This window comes from Cervus canadensis, chromosome 10 (genome assembly GCF_019320065.1).
Source record: "Cervus canadensis isolate Bull #8, Minnesota chromosome 10, ASM1932006v1, whole genome shotgun sequence".
Lineage (NCBI taxonomy): Eukaryota > Metazoa > Chordata > Mammalia > Artiodactyla > Cervidae > Cervus > Cervus canadensis.
Genome location: NC_057395.1, coordinates 38,249,720 through 38,275,432, shown reverse-complemented (window position 1 = coordinate 38,275,432; position 25,713 = coordinate 38,249,720). Strand labels below are relative to the sequence as shown.

Here is a 25,713-nt window from a genome sequence, read left to right as displayed (position 1 = left end):
TGTCAATTTCTAAAAAAAATCTTCTATTTTACTTTTTCAAATCAGTAACACTTGCTTGTATTACACTTAAGCAGAAAGAAGTACTTTAGTCCAGCAGTACTCTAATGTTTTCCATCACCTCTTTTTCAGAGCTAATGCAATGCAATAAAACAGTGAATAAACCAAACAATAGAAACTACTGAAATTTCACTACACACGAAAGAATAACCAAGCTCAGCTTTAGCATAAGAGGAGGGACTGGCTGGTGGCTAATGGAACCAGGGCGGCTGATCACGTGCTATAAAAACTCAAAATCACTGTGCTGAACATGAAAAAAGCATTTTGATGTTTCAATAAAATCCCACAATCTTGCATTAATACACACACTGCTCTCTGATAGCCTAAAATATTATCCTTAAGCAAATGGAAAACCTGGGGGTAGGAGACTTAGGGCTTGCTAGAAGATATGGTACAAGCAAGATGATTAACATTATTTTTTATTTAACTTTTGAAAAGCCAGTGAGAGACAGAGGTATGTGGCAAATGCTGGAACTGAGGCAGGAGGTAGATGGGCCCTACCCACACTCCCCATCCCCCCCACCCCCCCCATCAGCATAAAGAGATTGGGAGATTCATTCCCTATTGACTGTAACTCCAGGAGGAGAATAGCAGGGCAATTAAGGGAGGAGTCTGGGCCCTGCCCAGGTGACATATTTCTCAAAGTCAGGAGACCTCCCTGACCATACACATGCAAAAAAGGCTCCTTGGAGGCCAAAGGGGAGTTATGTTAAAGGATGTTCTCTACCCATATGCCTTTGTGTAGGATCCATCTTGGCTAAGACATGCATGTGCACACATGGAAGGATCCTGAGATATACCAAATATGGACTGTGAACCAGGCAAATCTAAATGACTGGTCAAAGGAAACCCAGAAGAAAACCCCATAAAAGTAATTCAGACTGCCACGAGGGTGCAGCTCAGCGACTCATTCTCTCAGGCCACTCGTGTCTGTCCACACATCATACTATACTCTTTTTCCTCTTAATAAATACTTCAGTTGCTTCACTACTTTCTGTCTTTGTGGAAATTCTTTTCCTCAAAGTCGAAGGGCCAGGGCTCTTGTCACTGACCATTGGTCTAGTGGCTATAGATCGTATCTAGGGATCTATTACACAGTTACTAGTTTTTAAAATAAAGTTCTATCCAAATTCTACGTTAAGATTCAGTGAGTGGGGTGGGAAGACATGACAGGAATACACTAACAACATTCCCTTACTCTTCAAAATAATCCCTACACATTCAACTTAACCAGATACACAACAGCTCTAGGTTATTGAAAAGTTAAAGGCAAAGATTAGTAATAACCACTAATTGAATTATATTTTATCAGTTTCAAATATTATTATAAAAGTGAAAATTCACTTCAAATGGAATTGCTTATAACTGCATATATGGCCACATGCTTAAAAACAGTAGTTTCATGAAAATTCTTAAAAAAACTTCCACATACTTGTTATTTTGTACATCTGTCTCAAACAAATGCTTGGAAATGAAAATATATTCAACACCATCACTCTCCTGGCTTCTTCTTGGTCTGGTGGTATCTGTGATTTAATTAAAAAGAGTTCAGAAAAGTATCTACATCAGCCACCCTAAGAGAAATACTAAAAAAGAAATTATGTATTTGATTAAAGGATTTTTCTTAAATAAGATTTAAAACTTAAAAAAGCACATTAGCTAATAAAATATAGGAATCCCATTAATTCCGTTTTTCCACTGATACTAAAGTTATATTGACTTGAAGGTGGATTAAAAATTGAATTGCATTGTGTTTATGCCATTAATCATTCTGAAGGGGCATTAATATGTTAATTAAATAAAATGGTATTTAAACTCAAGGAAAAATTCCCTTTTTGCAAATAATACACTTATTATCATCTTTTATTGATTCTTTATTCATTGAAGCAAGTTTACTGCTCACTAGGTTGAAAGGTAAACTCTGAAATTATTTTATTTTGCACATGGTACATGGGGAATGCCATTAATGTTTGCTTTACTAATCAAAGAACTCTATTCATTTCTCCTTTGCAAAATTCTAAACATCTTCTTGAAATACAAGTGAACTTCTAAACTTTTTAGCGATTTTGCCTAATTATTTGCTACTGAATTATAATGGAGCAGAAAATACAGTATTAACTTTAAAAAACAAAAAGTAAAACCCTCAGGAATTGCAGTGCTGAGGTGGCAAGTATAAAACTGACTGCAGTCCATCCCTCCTGATTACAGCTAAAAACTCTGAACCCAAAACATCTACTTTTGTTTCAAACACTTTGAAAACAAATAAAGCAGGCAGACTGTGGAAGAGAGTCAGCCTCAGTAAGGGAGAGTTTAACTTTTATTTCCCTTTAGCTTTACCCTATGGGGGACTTCCCTGGTGGCTCAGATGGTAAAGCATCTGCATGCAATGAGGGAGACCAGGGTTCGATCCCTGGGTTGGGAAGATCCCCTGGAGAAGGAAATGGCAACCCACTCCAGTACTCTTCTCTGGAAAATTCCATGGATAGAGGACCCTGGTAGGCTACAGTCCATGGGGTTGCAAAGAGTTGGACACAACTGAGTGACTTCACTTTCTTTCCCTTTGCCCTATGGGTGGGCTCGTTCACAGAGTAGTATGGAGGAATGTGTGTCTAATTCCAACGAAGCCCTGACTTTCTGGTGAAAAGAACCAGGAAGAAAACTCCCCTGTGCATTGAAGAGTGTGCAAGGAATCCAGGAAGGGAGAAAGCTAGAGAAGGAAATACTCCAATTCTGTGAAGAAGTCAACACTAATCTAAGAATAACCCCTAAGCGGTGCACATGAAGCCCAGACTCCAACCAGCCAAGTTTCAAGACGTGAACTAAGATTAGAATGGCTTCCCAGGGGACTTGGTGATAGTGAATCTGCCCACCAACCAGGAGACCCAGGTTCGATCCCTGGTCAGGAAGATCCCCTGGAGGAGGAAATAGCAACTCATTCCAGCATTCTTGCCTGGGAAATCCCATAGACAGAGGAGCCTGGTGGGCTACCGTCCATGCAGTTGCAAAAGTCTGACACGACTTACCAACAAACAACAACAAAGATTAGAATACACAAGCTTCAGCCTAGCCCACAAGTAGTAGAAGCACAGAACATGCCCAAACCAATGTACAGAAGGCATAGAGAGTGGAGCTGAGACCTGCACTATTCACACAAATTGCAGACTGATCCCTTAACTGCACAAGACAGGGCAGACTCAAACCAACATAGCAAAGCTTAGAGAACTGAAGTGAGATTTAAACCATAATTTATAGAAAATGAGATAAAACTTATGGTCTAAACATAAACTAGTTGGTTACTTCCTTAATAGAAACATTACCACTTTTCAGAATATTATTGACCTGGAGTCAATACAACATAGCATTCATAATATCCAGAATGCAGTTTTCTATTATTCAGCATTCAAGAACTGAAAAAATATGGGCATTTATTTCTCAGAGGGAAAGATAATAGAAGGCAGCCCTAAATGACTGAGAAGTTAGAACTGTCAAAGACTTTAAAGCAACTATTGCAATTATGCTTCATAAGGTAAAGGAAAACACACCTGAAATGAATGAAAACATGAATTCTTAGCAAAGAAATAGAAACTATAAAGAAGAAAACAATGGAAATTTTAGAACTGAAATATATTTTACAAAAACCAACCACTAGATAGGCTCAATAGCAGAATGGAGATGACAGGGGAAATAGCCAGTGAACTTGAAGACAGATCAATAGGAATTATAAAATCTGGGCAACCAAGAGAAAGAAAATTGAAAAAAAAAAATAAATGGAGCCCTAGAGACCTGTATGAAAATGTTGACTGAAATGTCTAACAGATGTGTAGTGGAGATGCCAGAAAGACTGAAAAAGACTGAGGCTTAAAAAAGTATTTGAAGAAATAACAGTCCCAAACTGCTAACATCTGATTAAAGACATACATTTTGCAAATTTCAGAAATCAACAAATCCCAAACAGGAAAAATTCAATGACAATAATGCTTGGACATAGCACATCCAAACCAGTCAAAGTGAAAGAAAAGTAAAGACAAAATCTTGAAAGCATCTAGAAAACAACAACAAAAACAAAATCACAGTACATACACGGGAAATATATATGTGAGTTCAATGACTACAGATTTCTTATCATATGCATAAAACATCAATGAAATCATATCTTTAAGATACTAAAAGAAAAAAACCTTTGGCCAAAATACCTTTCAGGATTAAAGGCAAAATAAAGACTTTCTTGAATGAAGGAAAACTAGTAGAATTCATCAGCAGATCTGTGCTAAAGGAAATATTCAAGGAAGTTTTTCAGACTGAAAGGAAACGTTAAGAAGGAAGCATATCTTCAGAAATGAAGAAAGAACAGGAAGAATACATAGTTGAGTAAATACAGAAGTCTACTTTTTTCTGCTTAAGTTCTTTAAAATACATAAAACAGATTTAAAGAGAAAGTTATCTGTTGGAGTTTTCAATGTATGCAAATATAATAGATTTGACAACTACACAAAAAGAAGTGGAGGCATAGGGACTTACATAATTGCAAGGTTTCTATATTTTACGTGAAATGTCACAAAGTTACTTAAACTGTGAATGGTCAGATATATGCATAGAGAGCAACCAGCAAAAAAGCAATGCAAAGAGATATAAGCAGAGAGCCACTAGGTAAATTAAAATGGAATACTAAAGAACATTCAAATACCACCCTCACAAAGTAGACAAGGAATAAAGAAACAAAAGGAATAAACAGAAAACAATAAAAGTGTGGCTTAAATCATTTTGTCAATTCAAAAAATGTTAATTGTCCATATATTTCTCTTAAAAGGCAGAGAGCCATAGAATGGGTGAAAAAGCAAGATCCCAGTACATACTGTCTACAAGTCTACAGGGAAGACACATTAAATATAAAGACACGGATATGTTGAGAATAAACAGAAGATGATACACCATGTAAACAGTAAGCATAAGAAGGCTGATGTGGCTACTTAGATAAGATACCTCAAGGAAAAAAAGAATATTTTAAAATGATAAAAGATAAATGTATAACAGTTGTAAGTTTGTACATACATAGTAACAAAGCAAAATTGGACTGAGTTAAATGGAGAAGTGGACAATCTCACAATCAGAGTAAGAGATTTCAATGCCCCTCTTGCAACAGTTGATAGGACTAGACAAAATGTCAGCAAGACACAGGTGATCTGACCACCACTACCAACTTCCTGGGTCTGGTTAATGTCTACGTAGTATCACGTCCAGTAACAGCAGAATACACATTCTTTTCACATGTAAAATAGTAAAGAACAGAAACTAACAAAATATTTTTAGAAAACAATAAAGGAAAACAAAATTTAAAAGCCGAGTCACACTGAGAAAAAAAAAAAGAGAAAATCACCAATATTAAGGATGAAAAAGGGGTTGTGGGAATGGAGATTATGGAGCTAAAGATCAAACACAACACTGGTGGTATAATCAAAGCAATTTTTCTCCAAATAATCATAACTCTGCCTAATAAAGTCTTTTATGTGCTGCATGCTAAGTCGCTTCAGTTGTGTCCGACTCTCCGAGACTCCATGGACTGTAGCCCGCAAGGCTCCTTTGTCCATGGGATTTTCCAGGCAAGAATACTGGAGTGGGTTGCCATTTCCTCCTCCAGGGGAGCTTCCCAACCATCAGCTGGCAGATTGTTTACCACTAGTGCCACCAAGGGAGCCCAAACCTATCTAAAATTCTAAAACTGCTCTTAAAAATACCTTAATTAATTAAATCATCCACACTTGATACAATGGCTGTATTTCCCACACATGTCTAATACAGTGAATCACCTGGGATGCTGGCTGTGAACACAGATTTTCAGGAATTCTGTCAGATCTCCAAAACGAGAATCACTCTGGAACCTCAAGGGATTCTTATTATCAGGCAAGTATGAAAAATATTGTTCTGGGGATCTTTTGACATTAGACCTGTTTAAGAAGGATAATTACTCCTTTAGGGATTTCTTTGGGGAGTCTCATCCCTAGAACATTTCTGGATGATGTTCATTTTTGTAACAACTTTAGATGTAGATAATAATTTAATAGATGAATACACTGAGTCCAAGGTGCTGTGACCCAATGAACTGTAGCCCACCAGGCTCCTCTGGCCATGGAATACTCCAGGCAAGAATACTGGAGTGGGTTGCCATTTCCTTCTCCAGGGAATCTTCCCTACCCAGGGATTGAACCTGGGTCTCCTGCATTGCAGGCAGATTATTTACCATCTGAACCACCGGGAAAGTCCAAGGTGCCTTGAATAATACCAAAACTACTGGGGAGGGTTACATTTGACAGACACTCTTATTAAGATTTATCCTCTTCAAAATAAGTTAGTTTTTACTCCAGGTGGTGCTAGTGGTAAAGAACCCACCTGCTGATGCAGGAGACATAAGAAACGTGGGTTCAATCCCCGGGTCAGGAAGATCCCCTGGAGGAGGGCATGGCAACCCATTCTAGTGTTCTTGCCTGGAGAAGCCCATGGACAGAGGAGCCCGGCGGGCTACAGTTCACAGGGTGGCAAACAGTTGGACATGACTGAAGTGACTTAGCACACACACACTCTCATTGGGCTACAGTAAAGAGGATCTGGAGCTGGAAAGGCTTGTGCAGTGTTATGTGGGAGGAAGAACATGAAACCTGGTTTCAAATCAAGTGCAACTATTGCCTACAGAACTTCTGGGTAAGTCAAAGTATCCTTTTTATCTGTTTCCTCCTCTGTGAAATGGGGATATTGACCATCTTATACCACTGTTGGGAGGACAAAATAAGACAAAGGCAATGAAGAAACTAGTAAATTATTAAATTTGTTTTTTCCTTTGTAATCTGTTTTTCTCTAGGATTTATCTGTACTCACTCACCTGTAAGCTTATTAATTGCTTTTCAAGATTTTCTAATGACTTGCATATTACAATTCAGCTTTTGTGAGAGTAGTGCATAATTAAAGGGGAAAAAAAAAGAAACTGTTTAATTCCATATTTCCATTTTTCCTTTACTTTCATCTCTGTTGGTAGAAATCAGCAACCCTATAACTTATGGCTGAAAATGATTATAAACAATAACTTGGAAAAATGTAGTAATGAGGTAACTGAAAACTATAAAGTCAAACTCGTCCAAAACTGGAGAACACTGCTAAGGGCAATATACAAACAACTTTATTTTTTAACATTACTAAAAGCCAACATTTCAGTCTAGTCTTTTAGATGGCTCCCTAATATCAACAAATTATTAAGTAATTAAATGACATTTATTCTGAATATCAAAATGCTTCCAGGATCATGTTTGATTTGTAAGCATGCCTTGTGAAAACCAGGTTTATAAAAACAGACCTTATTCTCTATACTGAAAAGAAGCCTACCACATTCAGATTATATGGCCATGAAAAGCTCATTTTACTATTTGTCAATGACTACAATATGAAAAGTAATTAAGAAACACTTATTTACAAGAAGCCTCCTTTAGCTCTCTGTAGTTTGGTCCTTCTGGTCTTAAAGCTTGTTGAAAACTCTGGAAATTAAAGAAGTAGAATACACTTCTATTTAGAAGAAAACTTGTAAGTAAGAATTTAATGTCATACATGTACTAAAATTCACCATAAAAACTCAGTAGGGAAGCGGAAATCAACAAATACCTTGCCTGTGTACTCTGGGGCTTTCCCCTGAACTTTCAGGCCTCAGTTTCCTCCTCTGTAAAATGTGGATAAGGTCACTCTGTCCCCCCCAGGGCTGGGGTGGAGACCAGCTGTGAATGCTGGCAGTCAGCCCGCAGCACGCATGCTGTCTGAGTGCTGGGCCAGCACGCGTAGCAGCAAACAGAACAGAACTTACGGGGCACTGTGACGCCATAGTGCTGCGTGTCACTGATCAGCAGCTTTCGTTTCAGTTCATTCAAACCTACTCCAACAGGACCTGAAAGACAGGATAACAGAAATTCATCCCTCAACAAAACACCAGAGAAACATTCCTACAACGGACCTGAATCCATGAGATGGACTGAAAAATGTGTATCCAACTTCATATGCATCCCAAGTAGAGAGATTATCTCTAGTCAAGTCGTACATAAGAAAAAGCTAGGGAGTTACCTGTACATAAGAAAAAGCTAGGAGTTATCTGGTGGTTTTTCTACTTTTTATTTTTTAATTATTATTTTTTTGTATTTTGCCTTTCTACTTTTCAAATTTAAATTCCCACCTTGCCATTAAAAAGATCAGAAATCTTTGTTTTCAGTGAAACATACTCAAGAGTGTTTGAGTACATTAACAGGTAACAGTATCCAGAAGAGCTTAAAAATAGGTTCACCTTTAAAAAAGTGGAATTACACAGTCTGGATAGGGATCCCTTCAATTTTAAACATTTTTTGATCTTAATAAAAGAAAATCTCTGAACCTTGATTTTAGGTGCAAACCTAGTTATCCATTTTAAATTTGCACAACTGTCAGCACCACGTCAAGACCCCCTGCAACCCTGTATATTCTCAGTTGGTCCTTAAGTCTTTGAAAACTTGCATAGACCTTGTGCTGTGTGCTGAGTCGCTCAGTGGTGTCTGACTCTTTGCGACCCCGTGGACTGTAGCCCACCAAGTGGAGTGGGTTGCCATGTCCTCCTCCAGGGGATCTTCCCAACCCAGGGATCGTACGCAGGTCTCCCACATTGCGGGCGGATTCTTTACTGTCTGAGCCACCGGGGAAGCATAGACCTTACATATTCAAATCAGTGAGGACATACTGAACCACCTGCAGTGAACAAGGCATATGTAAAAGCTGTGAAGAATAAGAGATGACGCGTGAAGTCTGCCTTCAAAGAAAAATAACTAGGTTGGGAGAGTGACACGCAATGATTAGGAGACAGTGGCCAGAAAACAAAAAGCAGTTTCAAACACAAGTCTGAAATTGGAAGTCAGAAGGACACAAGCCCTGGACAGCGCTGCCATCCGGGTCTGTTTAGTGATGGTGTCACCCTTGAGCGGTGACACCTGCCTCCACTCTTCCCTTCAGCTGAAGCCCCAGGTGGCTTCCCCAGTGTCTCTGTGGGTGAGGAACTGGCCTGCAGTGCAGAAGCCCCAGGTGGTTCTGATGCGTCCTTCAGAGCTCTGCTCAAACAACCCTTTCTCAGGTCCTGCCCCCGTGTCTCATCCTTGAGTCATCAGAGTATCCCACATCTCCCTCATAATACTGAAAAATCGTAACAAACAACTAGAGGATGCCTTGCTTAATGGCCCATCTCTACCACCAAACAGAGGCACCGTGAGAGCAGGAGTCATATTCTGTTGTTTCCCTTCCCCATGAGGTCAGCCCTCCAGATTGTCACTGAATGAACCTAACCTCTAGGGCTCCCATCACCACCTCAGGCTCAGGAGACCTCAGCAACACGGAGAACAGAGATGCCCACACACGCATTCCTCAGAGTCCTCTCCGCAAACACGCACATCTAGATCTGGCCACACACCCCCCAACAGCCTTCTCTCCAGGCGCATGACCGACACCTTCTCTTAAGAACATCTCTTCTTGTGTCTTCACTGCTGTTGCTTTCTGTTTCAAGCTCCTTCCCAACAGTACTCAAAAAGCTAATATTGTCACATACCTTAGAACAATAAGAATGACCAGGAAAACTCAAAAACACCTCCCCCTAAGCTTGTATTTTCCTCCAAGTCACTGCACACTCCTGTCCCAGCATCTCTAGGCTTTAGTCACTTCCCACCAGCATCACCCATTCTTCCTCCACTGGGAAGAGAGTCAAATGCGAACCCTTTGACAGGTCTGCACAGATCGCATGTTGGGAGCCACGTGTTTCTCCATAACCTTCATTTTCGCCTCTCTCCGCACACTCCAGCTGCATGAGACCCCCCACGTCCTGGAATGTGGCGAATTCTCCTTTGTGCTGCTGGGTCCTCATCACATGCCTCTCACTTTTGCAGAAACAGTCCTGTCCTTCCCTGGCCTGCTAAGTCACACCTGTTGTTCGGGATTCAGCTTAGCTGCGGGGCTTTTCCCTAACACTTTAAATGTGGGTCGAACACCATGTTCTTGTGCACATCAATAGATCACACTCTGTCGCAGCTGTCTACTTGTCTTTATCCTCTAACAGACTCAGCGATGTCATCTGTTTGTTCACCAATTGCTTCCTTTGGCAAAATGTAGGCACTCATTGGTTTGCTTTATTTATTTCAGTTACATTCAGTAATTACTGAGCACCTAATGGCTCAGATGGTCAAGAATTTGCCCATTACATAATAGGCATATACAAGGGGTTTTACGATGCTTTGAGGATGATGCAAACCTGATTGTATATGCTCCAAAATAACCTGGGAGACCCAGGTTCGATCCCTGGGTCAGGAAGATCCCCTGGAGAAGGGGGTGACAACCCACTCCAGTATTCTTGCCTGGAGAATTCCATGGACAGTGGAACCTGGTGGGCTGCAGTCCATGGGGTTGCAAAGAGTTGCAAAGACTGAGCAATTAACCCTTCACTTTAGTCATTATGCTGTGACAGAAGTAAAACTATTTGCCAAATGAACCCAAGGCGTGGGAGTTAAAGGAAGAAGTGTTTGCACCTAGAATGTCTGGATGTGCTGGTTAGATAACGTGCTCAAAGTCTTAACAGAGGTTGGTGGAGCTCACATTTGAGCGTGGCTCCTGAATCTTAAGCAGAAGGGAGCGTGATGGATTTGCCTCTGCAACAGTGAGTTTGAGGGACAGAAATCCGTCCCCCTAAGTTCAGGAAAGGAGTACAGTGTGATAGGAGGTGCAGGGTGGGGGTCTCCCTGTGAGGGAAGCAGAAGGGAGAAAAAATGATGAGCACTGATCGATTGTCTCCAAAACCCAGGCACCATGCAGGAGCTGATGCATTTTATCTCCTCTGAAGGGACCAACAACATTTTGAGTAAATGCTCAAACTTCCTCCTTTAAATAAAAACAGAAAACAAACAAGAAAAGCAAGGGGTTTTATGATGCTTTGAAGGTGATGCAAACCTGATTGTATATGCTCCAAAAAAATAAAAAAGCAGCAAAGAAAACACTAAAACTTAACTAGTGGGTGGGCCCTGGCCTGCCTGCTGCCCACCAAGGCACCAAGAACTAAAGGAGGACATGAATTCACTGCTCCTTCAGCAGGTCTCAGTTCTGGAGTACTTCCCAGAGTGTGAGCTAATTTGCTGAGTGAAAGTCTAGCATTTTTTTCTTTTTTTTTCTTTCTTCTACCCATGCCAAAAAACCACAGTGATTTATTTTAACTCTGGAGGAAAAAACTAGGTATGTTTGAATTAGTGGGGGGAAAGTATGCTGCTTTTTAACGTGATACCCTTAAATTTGGACTACTTTCAATTCCAGCCCTTATAACCTAACTCTTACTAGGGACTTTGCTTTATTGCATACCCACAGACCATGCCAAGAATGTGCAGTGGCAAATAATTTAAAAAATTTCCCCTAGATTAGGTTATTTGAAGACATTATCTTCATGGTGGGATACTGTGTGGGATACTCTCACAAAATAACTAAAATAGGGACATAAGTTAAATCATTCTTACTACAAAATTGCCTGGCAGACCAATAAACAGCATTCTCCCTGCCACGTCCTTGAATCAATTCTGTTATCCATACTGGTGAAGTTCTAGATGTTTTCCTCCTTTAGACCCTGACCCTAAGATCACATCTTACATCTACACTCCTGTCCTGTTCTTCTGTTGTAGGGCATGTGCTCAGTCACATCCAACTCTTTGTAACCCTTGGACTGCAGCCCACTGGGCTCCTCTGTCCATGGGATGCTCCAGGCAGGAATACTGGAGTGGGCTGTCATTTCCTTCTCCAGGGATCGAAGGGCATACACTCACATTTTTAGCTGACTGGTTTGTATTTAGACTACTTACACCACAGCTGGCTTAGGGATGCACACAGAGTTAGGTTCATTCATAAGCCTGTAACGAGACACATTCATCTGCTTTTCCGTGTACAAACTTTTTATCACAATTGGTGAAATGCACTGACACATGTATACAAATAAGTTACTCTATAGAGTTTGTGTCCAGCTGTGGTGGTTCAGGGCTTCTCTTGTGGCTCAGCTGGTAAAGAATCCGCCTGCAATGTGGGAGACCTGGGTTTGATCCCTGGGTTGGGAAGATCTCCTGGAGAAGGGAATGGCTACCCACTCCAGTATTCTGGCCTGGAGAATTTCAGACTGTATAGCCCATGGGGTTGCAAAGAGTCAGACACGACTGAGCAAGTAGGCGTTCACGCTAAAGAGAAGCAGAGAAGACAGTCTAAATAGCGCATGTTTAAGTCACAGACAGCAGGCCTTGGAAAGGCAAAGATGAGACGATACAGTGTCAGGCTTGTGTCACGTGGTTCACATACACCATGACTAATCTTCAAAACATCCCTGCAAGAAAGGTATTACCCTTGCTTTACAGATGAGAAAACCGAGATGATGAAAGGGCAAGTAATTTTCCCAAGATCGCACATCTGGAGTGTGGCTTAGCTGGTATTCAGAAGCCTGTGTGTCTGCTTGAGAGCTCACATTCTTTCCACTCAATCCATCATCTTATCGAAAGAATGCTGACAGGACACAGGCTCAGGTAACGAGGTGCTCAGCTGTTTGTAGCTGTGACCCATAACTTCACAGAGTCTTTCACCCCATTCCAAGTTGCCTCGCACTTTAAACAGTGATGAAAAGTTATACTTGTGGAATACAAGACTCAGGCTACAAAAAATGGCAGAAGTCAAATCCAGTGAACTCAAAACTTACCCTGTGCAGAACTTCTGAAAATTCTAAACTAAGCTTAATGAAGATGACAAGCATACCGGGTCTGGACAACATACACAGGGCATGTCTATTCAGATTATTGATTCAGGACTAAGGAAAATCAAAAGGACTGATAATATCAAAGGAGAAGCCAAAAAAGTACATTAAAAAATAATTTTGGAGTTCACTAATTTGGAATGCATGCAGTAAATGTTATTCATACAGTGGATGGGCTTGCTAGCTTTAAAAACAAAGGAATGATTCTATTCAAAGCAGAAACGTAAATAAGTATGTTTTTTTTTTAATATAAGAATTTAGAAAATCATTTTGCATGAAAATTCTAGAAAGAATAAAGCCATGAGTCATCTGTATTAGTTGAAATTCTTGTAAAAAATACATCAAATGGAGAAGTAAGATAATTAGAAAGGTATATAACTTTTTCTTTTTTGGTTGTAGATTATGATTATGTATTTTCACCCAGAATACCACAGCAGTGATAATATGTCTTGTGTTCTTCAGAAAGGCATATTACTTTCAATACTTGAATGCATTTAATTAGTAACTCCTTTCTGAGAGTAGGCGAATGTGTTGTGTGTGGTTTTATATAAAGGCTCATTCATTTCAGCCACAGAAATACAGCCCATTTGGGGGTTAATAAAATCATGCTAGTAAAATTTCTATTTAAAGCTTTACATTTAGGAAAATATGCCCATTTACTAATGCAAAAATGCCTTTATTTTTATCTTATAAAGAAAGATTTTGGAGGGTGGGGTCAAGATGATGGAGTAGGAAGACTGAGCTCACCTCCCACCATGAGCACACCAACATAAACAAATATCTATAGAGCAACTATCAATGAGAACAACCTGAAGAAGGGCAGAAAAGATCTTACACAACTAAAGATATAACAAGTCCACAACAAGATGGCTAGGAGCGGTGGAGACAAGGTATAGTCAAGACCCACCCCCAGGTAGGTGACCCACTAACAGGAGGAAATTTACAATTGCAGAGGTTCTCCCCAAAGAGCAACGCATCCGGGTCCCACATCCAGCTCCCTAGCCTGGGGGTCCTACATAAGAAGATGAGTCCCCAGAACTTCTGGCTTTAAAGGCCAGAGAGGCTTACTTTCAGGAGAGCCAGAGAGCTGTGGGGGAATAGAGACCCCACTCTTAAAGGACAACTACAGAACCCTACACACTCTGAATCTCAGCATGGGGCAGAAATTTGAAAGGAAATCTGACGTCTTTCCCATTCTATTGTTTTCCTCTATTTCTTCGCATTGTTCATTTCAGAAGGCCTTGTTTATTTAGTTGTGTATATCTTTCCCTTTCTCCTTTGCTTTTTGCTTCTCTTCTTTCCTCAGGTTTTTGTAAAGTCTCCTCAGACAACCACTTTACCTTCTTGCATTTCTTTTTCTTGGGGATGGTTTTGGTCACTGTCTTCTGTACAATGTTACGAATCTCTATCCATAGTTCTTCAGGCACTTTGTCTACCAGATCTAATCCCCTGAATGTATGTGTCACTTCCACTGTTTAAAATCATAAGGTATTTGACTTAGGTCTTAGTTGAATGGCCTAGTGATTTTCCCCTACTTTCTTCAATTTAAGCCTGAATTTTGCAATAAGGAGCTGATGATCTGAGCCACAGTCAGCTCCAGGTCTTGTTTTTGCTGACTATATAGAGTTTCTCCATCTTGGGCTGTAAAGAATATAATAATAATAATAATAAAAAGGATATAATCAATCTGATTTCAGTATTGACCATCTGCTGATGTCCATGTGTAGAGTCATCTCTCGTGTTGTTGGATGAGGGTATTCTTACACTCTATGTAAGAAGCTATGATGTTTTTACATCAAAAAAATAAAAAAAGCCACGCTCTCTGACTGTACTGTGAAACTTCAACCATCTACTTATTTGTTATAAATATACCACAAAGCCTGAGTCACTGAATAATTATTTACTAGAACAATAATGTATTACTATTGTGAAAATCATGTTTACAGAGACCAATGAAACATGGTATTTTTTTCAAATGACACTCGTGTAGTCCTACAAAGAGTTAGCATAAAGTAATTTCTAATTTGTAAACATCCAGCACAGAATTTTAGTTGTAGTTTTTCTTAAGGCTGATGAATTTAATAATGTACGTCGGGATGGGTGGTACCTTACACATAAAAGGTCAATATGCTAAAAATCATAGCATTAATCTGTTAGGAAATAAACTTCTCAGAAAGAGATTCAGGTAGGTAGAGATGAGCCCAATTAGTCTTAACATACCGTATACTCATCTAAAAGCCACAGTGTATGAAGAAGATAATTTTTATTTACGTCTAACAGTAAATTGCATATTGGAAAGAAATCTGTTGCTCTGACCAAGTACTGTTCACGTCTGTTACTGATCTCTGAACAGGTTGGCACAACATGAAGGTGGTATATTATGTGGGAAGCAGCGGACACAGTGCAGCTTTTTCTGCGTGTTCACCTCCAGTGTACCTGTACTGCTCAACATGACAGTCCTTCTGCATTTTCTCCCAGCCGTGTTATGGTATTGGCCAGACTCGTCACTCTTACTATCCAATGAAACACCAGAATTACTGAAGACTGCAATAAATATCCGAACTGTTTTTTGTGACCTAAAAGAAGCCACACTTACTCATTTGATTTATTGCAAAACAAATCAAATGAAATCTCTAGGTATCCCTTGGATCAGATCCATATTATCAAAAGTCTACTTATCATATTGTAGCACTACTATATTTGCTGCTTAAGGCATAAAATGAAAACAATCAAGCTGTTTGACTCACAATCTTACAATGATCACAGTAGTGGGTGGCTGGATTTTTGTGTTGGGGAGTGACAGATCTGTTTATAAAACTCAATTTAAAGTTCCCTGGGAATCAAACTATATAGAAAACATAGCAACTTAGCAGTTCATAACGAGCCTTGAGAGAAATTGATTTTCTTTCCTCTGTTGCTTTCATAGTGAGAGAAAAATGCAATTAATGAAGCATCAATTTTTATGTTGCTGTCAGGAGGAGGAGGAGAAGAAAAAGAGGAGGGCAATGAAAAGAAAAAGGAAGTAGAAAGCTTGTTGAAACAGCATTATTTTTTCCAAAGCAGCTATTACACCAGACTTAGATAAGAATGACTTTTAAGTATTTGTCTCACCCTTGACTCAGGGTTATGACAAGAGTGCAATAAAACTAAAAGGCAAGATAAAACCATCCTTGAGTCTGCCTTAGCTGAGTAGGACAGAGCATGGATAATTTCTTTACTCAACAGTTTGTTTGAAAATGCAACTTTTTCAATGAGGCTACCATGATCTTTATTTAAAATGGCCAGTGTGCAAGTCCCCTGATTCTACTCTGCTTTTATGTTCTACATCATTTGTCAGCCTCTAAGTACAATATGATTGACTTTATTATTTATTAATAATTTATTATGAATATGTTTTGTCTATATGTCCTTCCCAGGGAAACAATGTTTGTGCTCTTCAGTGATGGACTCACGCATCTAGAACAGTGCCAGGCACCGTCTGTTCCTTCCCACACAAATCCACTGAACGAACATCAGTGTGATTTATGCCCAGAAAGGCTGCCAGAGTATAAACATATAAGACAGACCAACAGCATAAAAAGCCAACTGTGGTTCTAATAAAGATCATATTTACATCTTATATACAAGGATTATAATTTTAAATCCATCACACACTCATAGACTTCAATTATAACTTTGGCGTTTACAGTTGTCCATATAAAACCCTGCAGAACAGACTCTTAATTCCCACTAACATTCAATCAACCTTCAACAAAAGTTATAGGAATTCTGATAAACATATTAACATTTATAGTTAGTCTTGACTGCTTACTTTCCTCTCTGCTTTATGTGGAAGACTTTTTGTTCTGCCAGTTTTATGGGAAAATGGTGACAGTCTTATAAAGGTCAATTTATTCAAACTACTTCCCCAAGGCAGACTTTAGGCGACATACAAGACTCCGCAGAATGGAGAAGGAATAGTACTTCATGCTCAAGCTAGAAACGTGAAATATAAAGAAAGATTTATTGTCAGTTTCCTCCTATGTCTCATAACCAGACAGAACAAGTCACAAATTGTCTGACTATCCACAAGATGAATTTGTGCTCTTTACTGCCTTAAGCTGTGAAATGTTTTAGTAGCTTTTTAACACCAAAGCTTTCTCCCTGATCCCTTCTCCCTGCAAACACACACTTAGTATTTGGCTTTTTTACTTTACTCTTTAAAAAGTCAGGTTTTGCTAAAGATAACACTTATATAGAAAATGCACTAAATTTAGTATACTTAGTTTTAACATACTTTTGAAAAATACTTTTAAATGCAGAGGGGAATATAACAGAAACTGTCACAGAGATGTTTTTGTGGCTTGGAATAGCATCTTTTCAAAATGAAGAGAAAATTAAATACTTCTGATCAAGGTTCAAAGTCCCCTGTCATATTTTTGCCATGTGAACAACTTGGATAATTTTAACTTCCTGAACATTAAGTCCAAGAATTAAAATCACACAATATTATGGTAAAAAAAAATGTAGAGATTCTGAACAGCCTTTTAATGAGACAGTTTCAGGGCAAACACCATTATTCCCAGTGGCTCTGCAAATACTGGGAGGAAACAAATGAAGCTGGAGGAATATGCTTATATTCTTTCCATCTCTGTACATTATGGGCTTCCCAGGTGGCACCAGTGGTAAAGAATCCGCCTGCCAGTGCAGGAAACATAAGAGATGTGGGATCGATCACTGGGTCAGGAAGATCCCCTGGAGGAGGGCATGGCAACCCACTCCAGTATTCTTGTCTGGAGAATCCCATGGACAGAGGAACCAGGCTGGCTAGAGTCCATGGAGTCACAAAGAGTTGGACACAACTGAAAACTTTTTACAGCATCCGAGAACTATTTTTTAAATATAATTTTTACAATCAGGAAAGGCAAACAGTTAATGCAGGAATGAGAATTTCCAAAATTTTAATCCACTGCTGGACACTCTTTTAGATGATGATAAATGGCTAAATAATCTAATTTATTAAGTATTTTGAACACTGAGCTTTCAAATTAGCAGAGGCCTATTCATATTTGAACATTTCAATAGTATTTTTAGCTAAGATACAAGAACTCCATTTTATTGAAACATTAGTAGGGCCAGGTATTGGTCTAAACCCGTTGTAAATATTTCCTTTAGCTCTCAAACAAACTTAGGAAGCAGGTGATCTTGCTATTTTCATTTTTTAGATGAAGAAACTGCAGCCAGAGGAAATGTGAAATGTGCAGGTGTTGTGTCCCCATATACTGAATTACAGAACTGAACAGGGAACTGTCCTGCCCAGAAGTCTGCTTGTCACCGTCCACACTGTCCTGCACTATACCATCATGGGACCTAACAGGTGGAGATTTCTCGAGACAATAAATGGATACCTTCAACAGTACCATATGGGACAAGCTGGAAGATTTTCTAGTGGTGAGCACATAGAAGAAAGTGAATAATGGGAAATTCTTAGAAGCCCAGTCTATAGAGACCACAGCGCAGGAGAAGACAAAAGACACAGCTGAACCACTTCCACACCCCCACCTGTGCAAGCATTCCTGATTTTAAAAGGTTTTCAAACAAATCCTTCCTTTAGTAGAAACAAGAGAAGTAGTTTGTGTGAATTTAGTATTTTAACGTGATTTTCTTTCTCTATTTCACATAGAGATACAGGATATTCTATTTGCCTGGGTATAATATGTACTTTAACATCACAAAAAAATAAGACCAGTATTCTCCATTAAGTCTGTTCTGCTATAATATGGACTTTAAAAGTTCTGCATTATTAAAAACTATTTTTTACCAGCCCTTGTTCCCAAATAGAGAAATGAAGTGTAAGGAGCTAGAGTTTCATATAAACTTATTTTTCCAATAAAAATTTCAGAAGACTAAAAACAATAATAAACCAGTTGCTTTAAATAGATAAATATCACTGAGCAAATTCAGAATATATTAAGACAGTAGATTGTCTATTAAGACAAAATCAGTAGTTTTAAAACCATCATTATAAGATATGCATGACAAAGAACAAAATGGAAGTGTGATGCTAAGAAAAGTAGAAAATAAAAATACTGGGTTGGCCAAAAGGTTCGTTTAGGTTTTCTCATAAGATGTTATAGAAAAACTCAAATGAACTTTCTGGTCAACTCAATAAATTGCAGCCTGTTGGCAACAACCAACAAAGAACGCAATGGCAACTGAACCCAACCAAACAGAGCAAGGGGCTTTCCTAGGCTGTATGGGCCAAGCACTTCAGTGTCACAAGGAGCAACAGGTAAAAAGCAAAATGCAGAATCTCTGGACTCGCCTGGGACTCCCAGATCAGAATTTTAACAAGATTCACAAGTGACTCAAATGTCTTTTGAAGTTTGAGAAGCACTGGAGTCCAGGCTGGCTGAGTCAGGGTTGGTGGCCTCAGGGATAGTGGGGGTCTCTGTCTACACCATCATGACAGGACCAGGGGACTGAAGGCTGTAGACAAAGCAGATGGTAAAAGCAAGCCCAGGAATCCTCCCCGGTGGCCGAGAGGGCGGCGGGGTGGGGGGCCGCCGAATGTGTGAACAGATTGGAGGAGAGAGCAGGCAAACCTGCTAGGATGCTTTAGCGAACTGCTGGCAAACTCAAGGATCAGGAAAGTAGACCAGTCATGCCATGTGCAATATGGTGCCCCATGTGGCCAGCGCCGGGAAGGCAGAGCTGACCAGACCCTGGCCCACCCTGCCTCCAGAGAAAATGTGACAGGCTGGGGATCTGGTGCACAGAGAGGCTCTCAAGAGACTCGGAACTGACCTATCACAGAACGTTAAGGCGTCTGTTAGGAAAATGAATGGAGGGCCCCAAACCAAAGGAAAAAAGAGAAAAGTAGGGTATTCAGGACTGGCACACAGTGTCAACACAGCCCTGAATTTGCAGATCAGAAGCAGTATTCCACAGGGAGATGAGGAACAGGCTCTGGTCTTGAACTGTCTGGGACCGAATGGGCTCCACAGCTTAGAAGCTTGATCCAGGGCCAGTGACCGACTTCTCTCATCTGTGTGCTTGAGTTTCTTCTGTAAAACGGGGACATGAAAAGTATTTACCTAATAGTCACAGTGAGGGCTGATGAAATGATAACAGCATAGCCCTGAGCACAGTGCCTGGACTCAATACAGATCAGCCCCTGTTATGACACAGGGCTCAGGAAGGGCAGGACCTGCCTAAGAAACAAGTTAAAACTGAAAAAACAGTTGGGACAGTTGAAAGCAGTTGGGAGCAGCAGAGAGTAAGAAAACATTACAGTTAGATCTCAGTTTGTAATAGAGAAACCTAAGTCACAAAAAGGAGTGTTTTAGTTGATGATGAAGAAATGCAAAGAATTATTTACTCAAGGCCTGGAAAACTCCAGAGGAAGGACTCGTTTGTGGGGAGAAATGCATAGCAAAGGAAATAAGACTCTTCACTGACGACACCACTTTGAAGCATCAACACTGAACATCCCCAGTGTGGGAGTATCTTGGAGTTAATACCCCTTTGGGGAGATGAAAGGAAAATTTCCCCTGAGAATCAGGTCTCAGAAACCTAAGGAATTCCAAGAAGGGGACAGTTAAGAGCAGTCACTGCAGGCTGAGTGACGTCAGAGGCTGAACAACTAAAATTAAAGTGAAGAAAGCCCTAGGATCTTGCCTAGAGTATAAACATACAGTGACAAGAGCACACAGTATGTGGTTAGAAACTAAGGCACCTGGCTCACTAGACAGATCCACATTCAACTTAGAGGTCAGGTGCCAGGAAACCAAAGATCAAGGGACAAAGGGGATTTAGGGCAAGATAAGTGCCCACAATTAAATTAGCCTCAGGACTCCCCTCCAACGTGGGGGTTGCAGGTTTGATCCCTGGTCGGGGAACTAAGATCCCACATGCCGTGGAGTAACTACTACTGAGCTCACGTGCTGCACCTAAGACTCAACATAGCCAAATAAATTTTAAAAATAAAATTAACTTCTTCATTAAAGATTTTATCTAGATATATTTTAGTTCAATGGCCGTGGATCTAGACAATCAGTGCTCATGTAAAGCAGCATCCAAACACTGCAGACCACTGTGATTTGGAGCTGATAATGGAATGCTGTGATACAGATTTCTGGGAGCATTAATTTACCTGAAAAGGTAGTTGGGGTGATGCTGTGTTTTTATTCTGTCCCAACGCCCTTTGAAACTGGGTAGGAGATATGTCAGTGAGGGCTGTGTTGTCCAGTTCTGAGAAGGCTGATTGGGAATGCCTGTCTCCACAGAGGCAAGCTGTGTATGATGGGAGTTCCAGCTTCACGCTGGTGGGGGAAGCCTAACACAGTCTGTCTGACCCACTGATTACAATTGAAACCTCTGGACAGCACACAAAAAGCAATGATCTGGGGGTTCTGGAGAAGCAAACAAAAGCAGGCAGAGTGTAAAAGGAAGTCAGGTCCAGACAGAGAGGTGAGCCCCAAGGAGGTGTGGTGGTGGTTTAATCGCAAAGTCGTGTCCAACTCTTGCAACCCCATGGACTGTGGCCTGCCAGGCTCCTCTGTCCATGGAATTCTCCAGGCAAGAATACTGAAGTGGGTTGCCATTTCCTTCTCCAGGGGGATCTTCCCGACCCAGGGATTAAACCCGGGTCTCCTGCATTGCAGGCAAATTCTTAACCAACTAAGCTATGAAAGGAAGCCTCCAAGGGGTGAAGTTTCCCATTTTATTTTTCTTCTCTTTGTTGGCTTTGCCCAGAGGATGAGGCTCTGTCTCAGAGCTGCACCCTGGAGCAGCAGGCTGTGCAGCTGAGATCCCACAAAAGTTGTGATGACTGAGATGAACCCGAAGAAGCACAACAGAGGCTCTGAGAAACAAACTAAGATGTAAACCAATGTCTAAGTCTCTGTTGCCCCAAGGGTCATATGCATGGCACAGACCAAAAGCAGTGAAGAGCCTGGCCTAACCTGGGAGCCTAGCCAGGTTAATAGCCTGCTAAAAACAGCATAATCCAGAGGAATTTAGTAAGACCCAAATTCTATATGAAATAATGTTCAGAACATCCAAGATATGAAACAAATGATTTGACAAACAGAACAAGGTAAAGGTGAACAATTCTCAAGGAGAAATACAATCAACAGATGCCAACCCTAAGATAACCCTGATGCTGGAATCATCTGAGATGAGAGAGTGACTAAGCTTCAGGAGGTAAAAATAAACACACCTGAAATGACTGGAAACATACAGTTCTTACAAAATAAGCAAAAACTATGAAAAAGAACTAGTAATCTCCCAAATGAAGAAAATACCAGAAAGAAAAAAAATTGCTCAGTGGGCTAAACAGCAAAACAGATAATGAGGAAAAGAGTCAGAGATCTTGAGGAAAAAAAAAAACCAACAACAACAAGAAATCATCAAATTTGAACAACAGAGAAGCTCTGGGAAAAAAGTTGTAAGAACTTGTGAGACCACCTTAAAGGGTCTAACATATGTGCTACTGGAGTCTCAGTAGAGGGGAAGGAGGTTGGGTCAAAAAAAAAAAAAAACTTGGAAAAAAAAATGGCCAAAAGTTTGATGAATGTCATAAATTTTCAGATTTGAGAAGTCTGGGAAATGCAGTCAGGTTAAATTCAAAAGACACACAGTAATCAGTGCTAAAAATCAAAGATAAGGAAAAAACTTGAAAACAACTAGAGAATAATTACACATAGAGATAAAGCCAAAAAGTCATCAATATATTAATATCAAATAAGAAAAAAAATAGTCACATAACCCAAAAGAAGGCAGGAAAGGGGAACAAAGAAAAATTTTGAAAAGTACAAGAAGTCAAACAGAAAACAAGTCATAAAATATCAATAGTAGGCTTAAATCCAACCATATCAATAGTTAAATATAAATTTAATATGAACATACATGTGTGTGCTTAGTCGCTCAGTTGTGTCAGACTCTTTGCGACCCCATGGAATGTAGCCCGCCAGGCTCCTCTGTCCATGGGGATTCTCTAGACAAGAATTCTGGAGTGGATTGCCATGCCCTCATCCAGGGGATCTTCCCAACCCAGGGATCAAACCCAGGTCTCCTACATTGCAGGTGGAGTCTTTACTGTCTGAGCCACCACAGAAGCCCTATATTAAACTTTAAACATATCAGTAAAAGACACTGATTATTAAATTGGATAACTAAAACAAAACCCAATACTATCCTGTCTAAAAGACACAGATGGGTTAAAGTAAAAGAAAGTGATGTACCAGGCAAATAATAAGCAAAAGAAAGCTTGAGTGGCTATGTTATATATCACATAAAGTGACTTCAGGATAATGAATATTACCAGGGATAAACAAAGAACATTACACAATAAAAGTGACTTCACTAAGAAAACATAATACTCCTAAATGTGTATCCACCCAGCAACAGAGCTTCTAAATCTATTAAGTAAAGGTGGACTAATGTGAAAAGAGAAATAGACATATCTACAGTTAGAGAATTTAACAGTCTTCTCCCGACAATTAACAGAGCAAGTGGACAAATAATTAATAAAAATACAGAAGACCTGAATAATAATATCAACCTACTTGACTTACATAATATGTATAAAACACTCTATTCAACAACAACAGAACACATTCTTTTTAAGTACACACAGAACATTCAACAACACAGTCTGTATTCTGGGCTAAAAAAAAAAAACAAGTTCTGACAAACTTAAAAACATAATTGAAATAATACAAAGCATATTCTGTGACTATAATGGAATTAGACAAGAAATCAATAGCCAAAAGATACCTGGATAATCCCTAAGTATCTGAAAATTAAATAGCACATATGTAAACAACTCACTGATCAAAGAAGTTACAACAGAAATTAGAAAATATTCTGACCTTAATGATATGTTATAAAAACACAATAAATCAAAAGTTGTAGGATTCAGTGCTTAGAGGCAAATTTAAATTTATGCCCAGTTAATACTTAAACATTTTTAAAGGGGTTTTGGTTCAGTGATCAAAAATTCAACTTGATAAAACTGGAAAAAGAAAAAGAAATCCAAAGAAGGCAGAGCAAGGGGCTTCCCAAGTGGCGCTAGTGGTGAAGAACCCACTTACTGATGCAGGAGACACAAGAGACACAGGTTTGATTGCTGGGTCAGAAAGATTCCCTAGAGGAAGGCATGGCAACCCATTGCAGTATTCTTGCTTGGAGAATCCCATGGACAGAGGAGCCTGGTGGGCCACAGTCCATGGGGTCACAGAGAGTCGGACACGACTGAGCTTACTTAGTACGCGCACACTGCTACAGACAGAAGGCCCTTTAAAACGCCAATCCCATGACACAGGTATCTTGAAAGTCTCAATGTCATAAGTACAAAACGACTACAAAGATTTCATTTTAGAGGCCAAAACGTGTTTGAGATTTTTTTTTTTTTTCACGTGAAAACTTCCAGCATTGTGCCCTCTGAAGTTAAAGTCTCACTGTCTCACTTCCTCAGCATCACACACGCCATCACTTACCAACCAAGACAACGAGTCTGTACTTCTCATTCGTCTGCCGTCGGTAGGGTGTGACTTCCTCATACGTGGGCACATCGGCTGTGTCGTACTGGTCACTCCTCTTGCACTCATACATGGATTTATTTGTTTTCTTATCTTTTCTACTAAGACGGAAACTTCTTCTAAAACCAGCTGCAAATACAAAAAAACTATTTTTAGCAGTTAGAACTAAAAAAAGACACCCCCTCTAAAAAAAAAAATTAAAAAAAAAAAAACCCTTAAAGTTGGGCTGGATTTTATTTACCATAATATCATTACCAGTGCACTGAGTAATAAAAGGGAAATAGATCCTCCAAGATTTCATTAAAACAACTGATAAAAGAATCATCTAACATTTAATGATATAGTTATAATATTTTAAGTTTTATTTGCTTCTCAAACATAACAAGTTCTTTTCAAAAATCAGGAAACAAAATAAAGAGGTCAGATATCATAAAGAACATTTTTTCACAGACTGATGAACACAACTGTAAGAAAAAGTTAAAAGCACTGCAAAAACCTTTTAAATATAAATGATGAATTCTCCCATTCATAAATACTAGAATCTTTTACACTGTGTTCTAAGCACAGCCTAACAACATCCCTGTGGCACAGACAGCATCTACTGTTAAACAGAAAGAAAACTAAAGTTAGGGAGAGCAGTGTCCAAAAGGCCTCTGCCTGGGATCAGGCAGACAGAACCAGACTATCACTGACATCAAGTTACTTCACTGTTCTGAGACCCCAGTGGGTGGAGTAAATGACCAAGCCTCAGGTTCTTTTCTCCCATAGAAATTCTATGCTAATATTGAAGTGAATAGCCATTCCCTTCTCCAGGGCATCTTCCTAACTCAGGGATCGAACCTGGGCCTCCTGCATTGCAGGCAGATTCCTTACTATCTGAGTCATTAGGGAAGCCCTTTATGATGTGAAGCTGACTGAAATTTGAAAATAAGTTTCCGAGCCATGATTGTGTCCTCTTATTAATACTGTGTCATCTTTTACTAAAACACCTTTTCAAGTATGTAAGTAAGTTTCTTGTCTGCTTAAACAGCTCCCTCCAGCACACTGCTGTCATGTGAAATGTTGGCTTAGAAAAGCGAAGGCAAAAGTTCCTTGTCTCAGGCAAACCCTATTTCATTCCGCTTGTTCTTCACACAGTTATATCATTCTGGTTTAATATCTTTTCCTGAAGAGTGGTATTTACCATACACATCATTTAAGGATTCTTGGCCTAACCAACACTCTCAAAATCCAGACTTTAAAGGGAGGCAACAGTCTGCTTATTACAATATGGTAAATATTCTATTATCAGTTCCATAACATAAAACAAATGCAAGCATATTTTTAAATGTA

At 39.6% G+C, this 25,713-nt stretch overlaps 1 protein-coding gene across 4 annotated transcripts in view; it reads right to left on the bottom strand.

The window, feature by feature from the left end:
- MPP7 (membrane palmitoylated protein 7) overlaps window positions 1-25,713 on the bottom strand; it is a 215,453-nt gene that overhangs the window by 5,754 nt on the left and 183,986 nt on the right. For all 4 annotated transcript variants that reach the window (XM_043479644.1, XM_043479643.1, XM_043479645.1 and 1 more), the window contains 3 exons: window positions 24,340-24,510; window positions 7,895-7,975; window positions 1,490-1,583 (listed from right to left, as the gene is read on the bottom strand). In XM_043479644.1, the coding sequence (XP_043335579.1) occupies window positions 1,490-1,583; window positions 7,895-7,975; window positions 24,340-24,510 (346 nt within the window). The remainder of the gene's footprint in view (window positions 1-1,489; window positions 1,584-7,894; window positions 7,976-24,339; window positions 24,511-25,713) is intronic.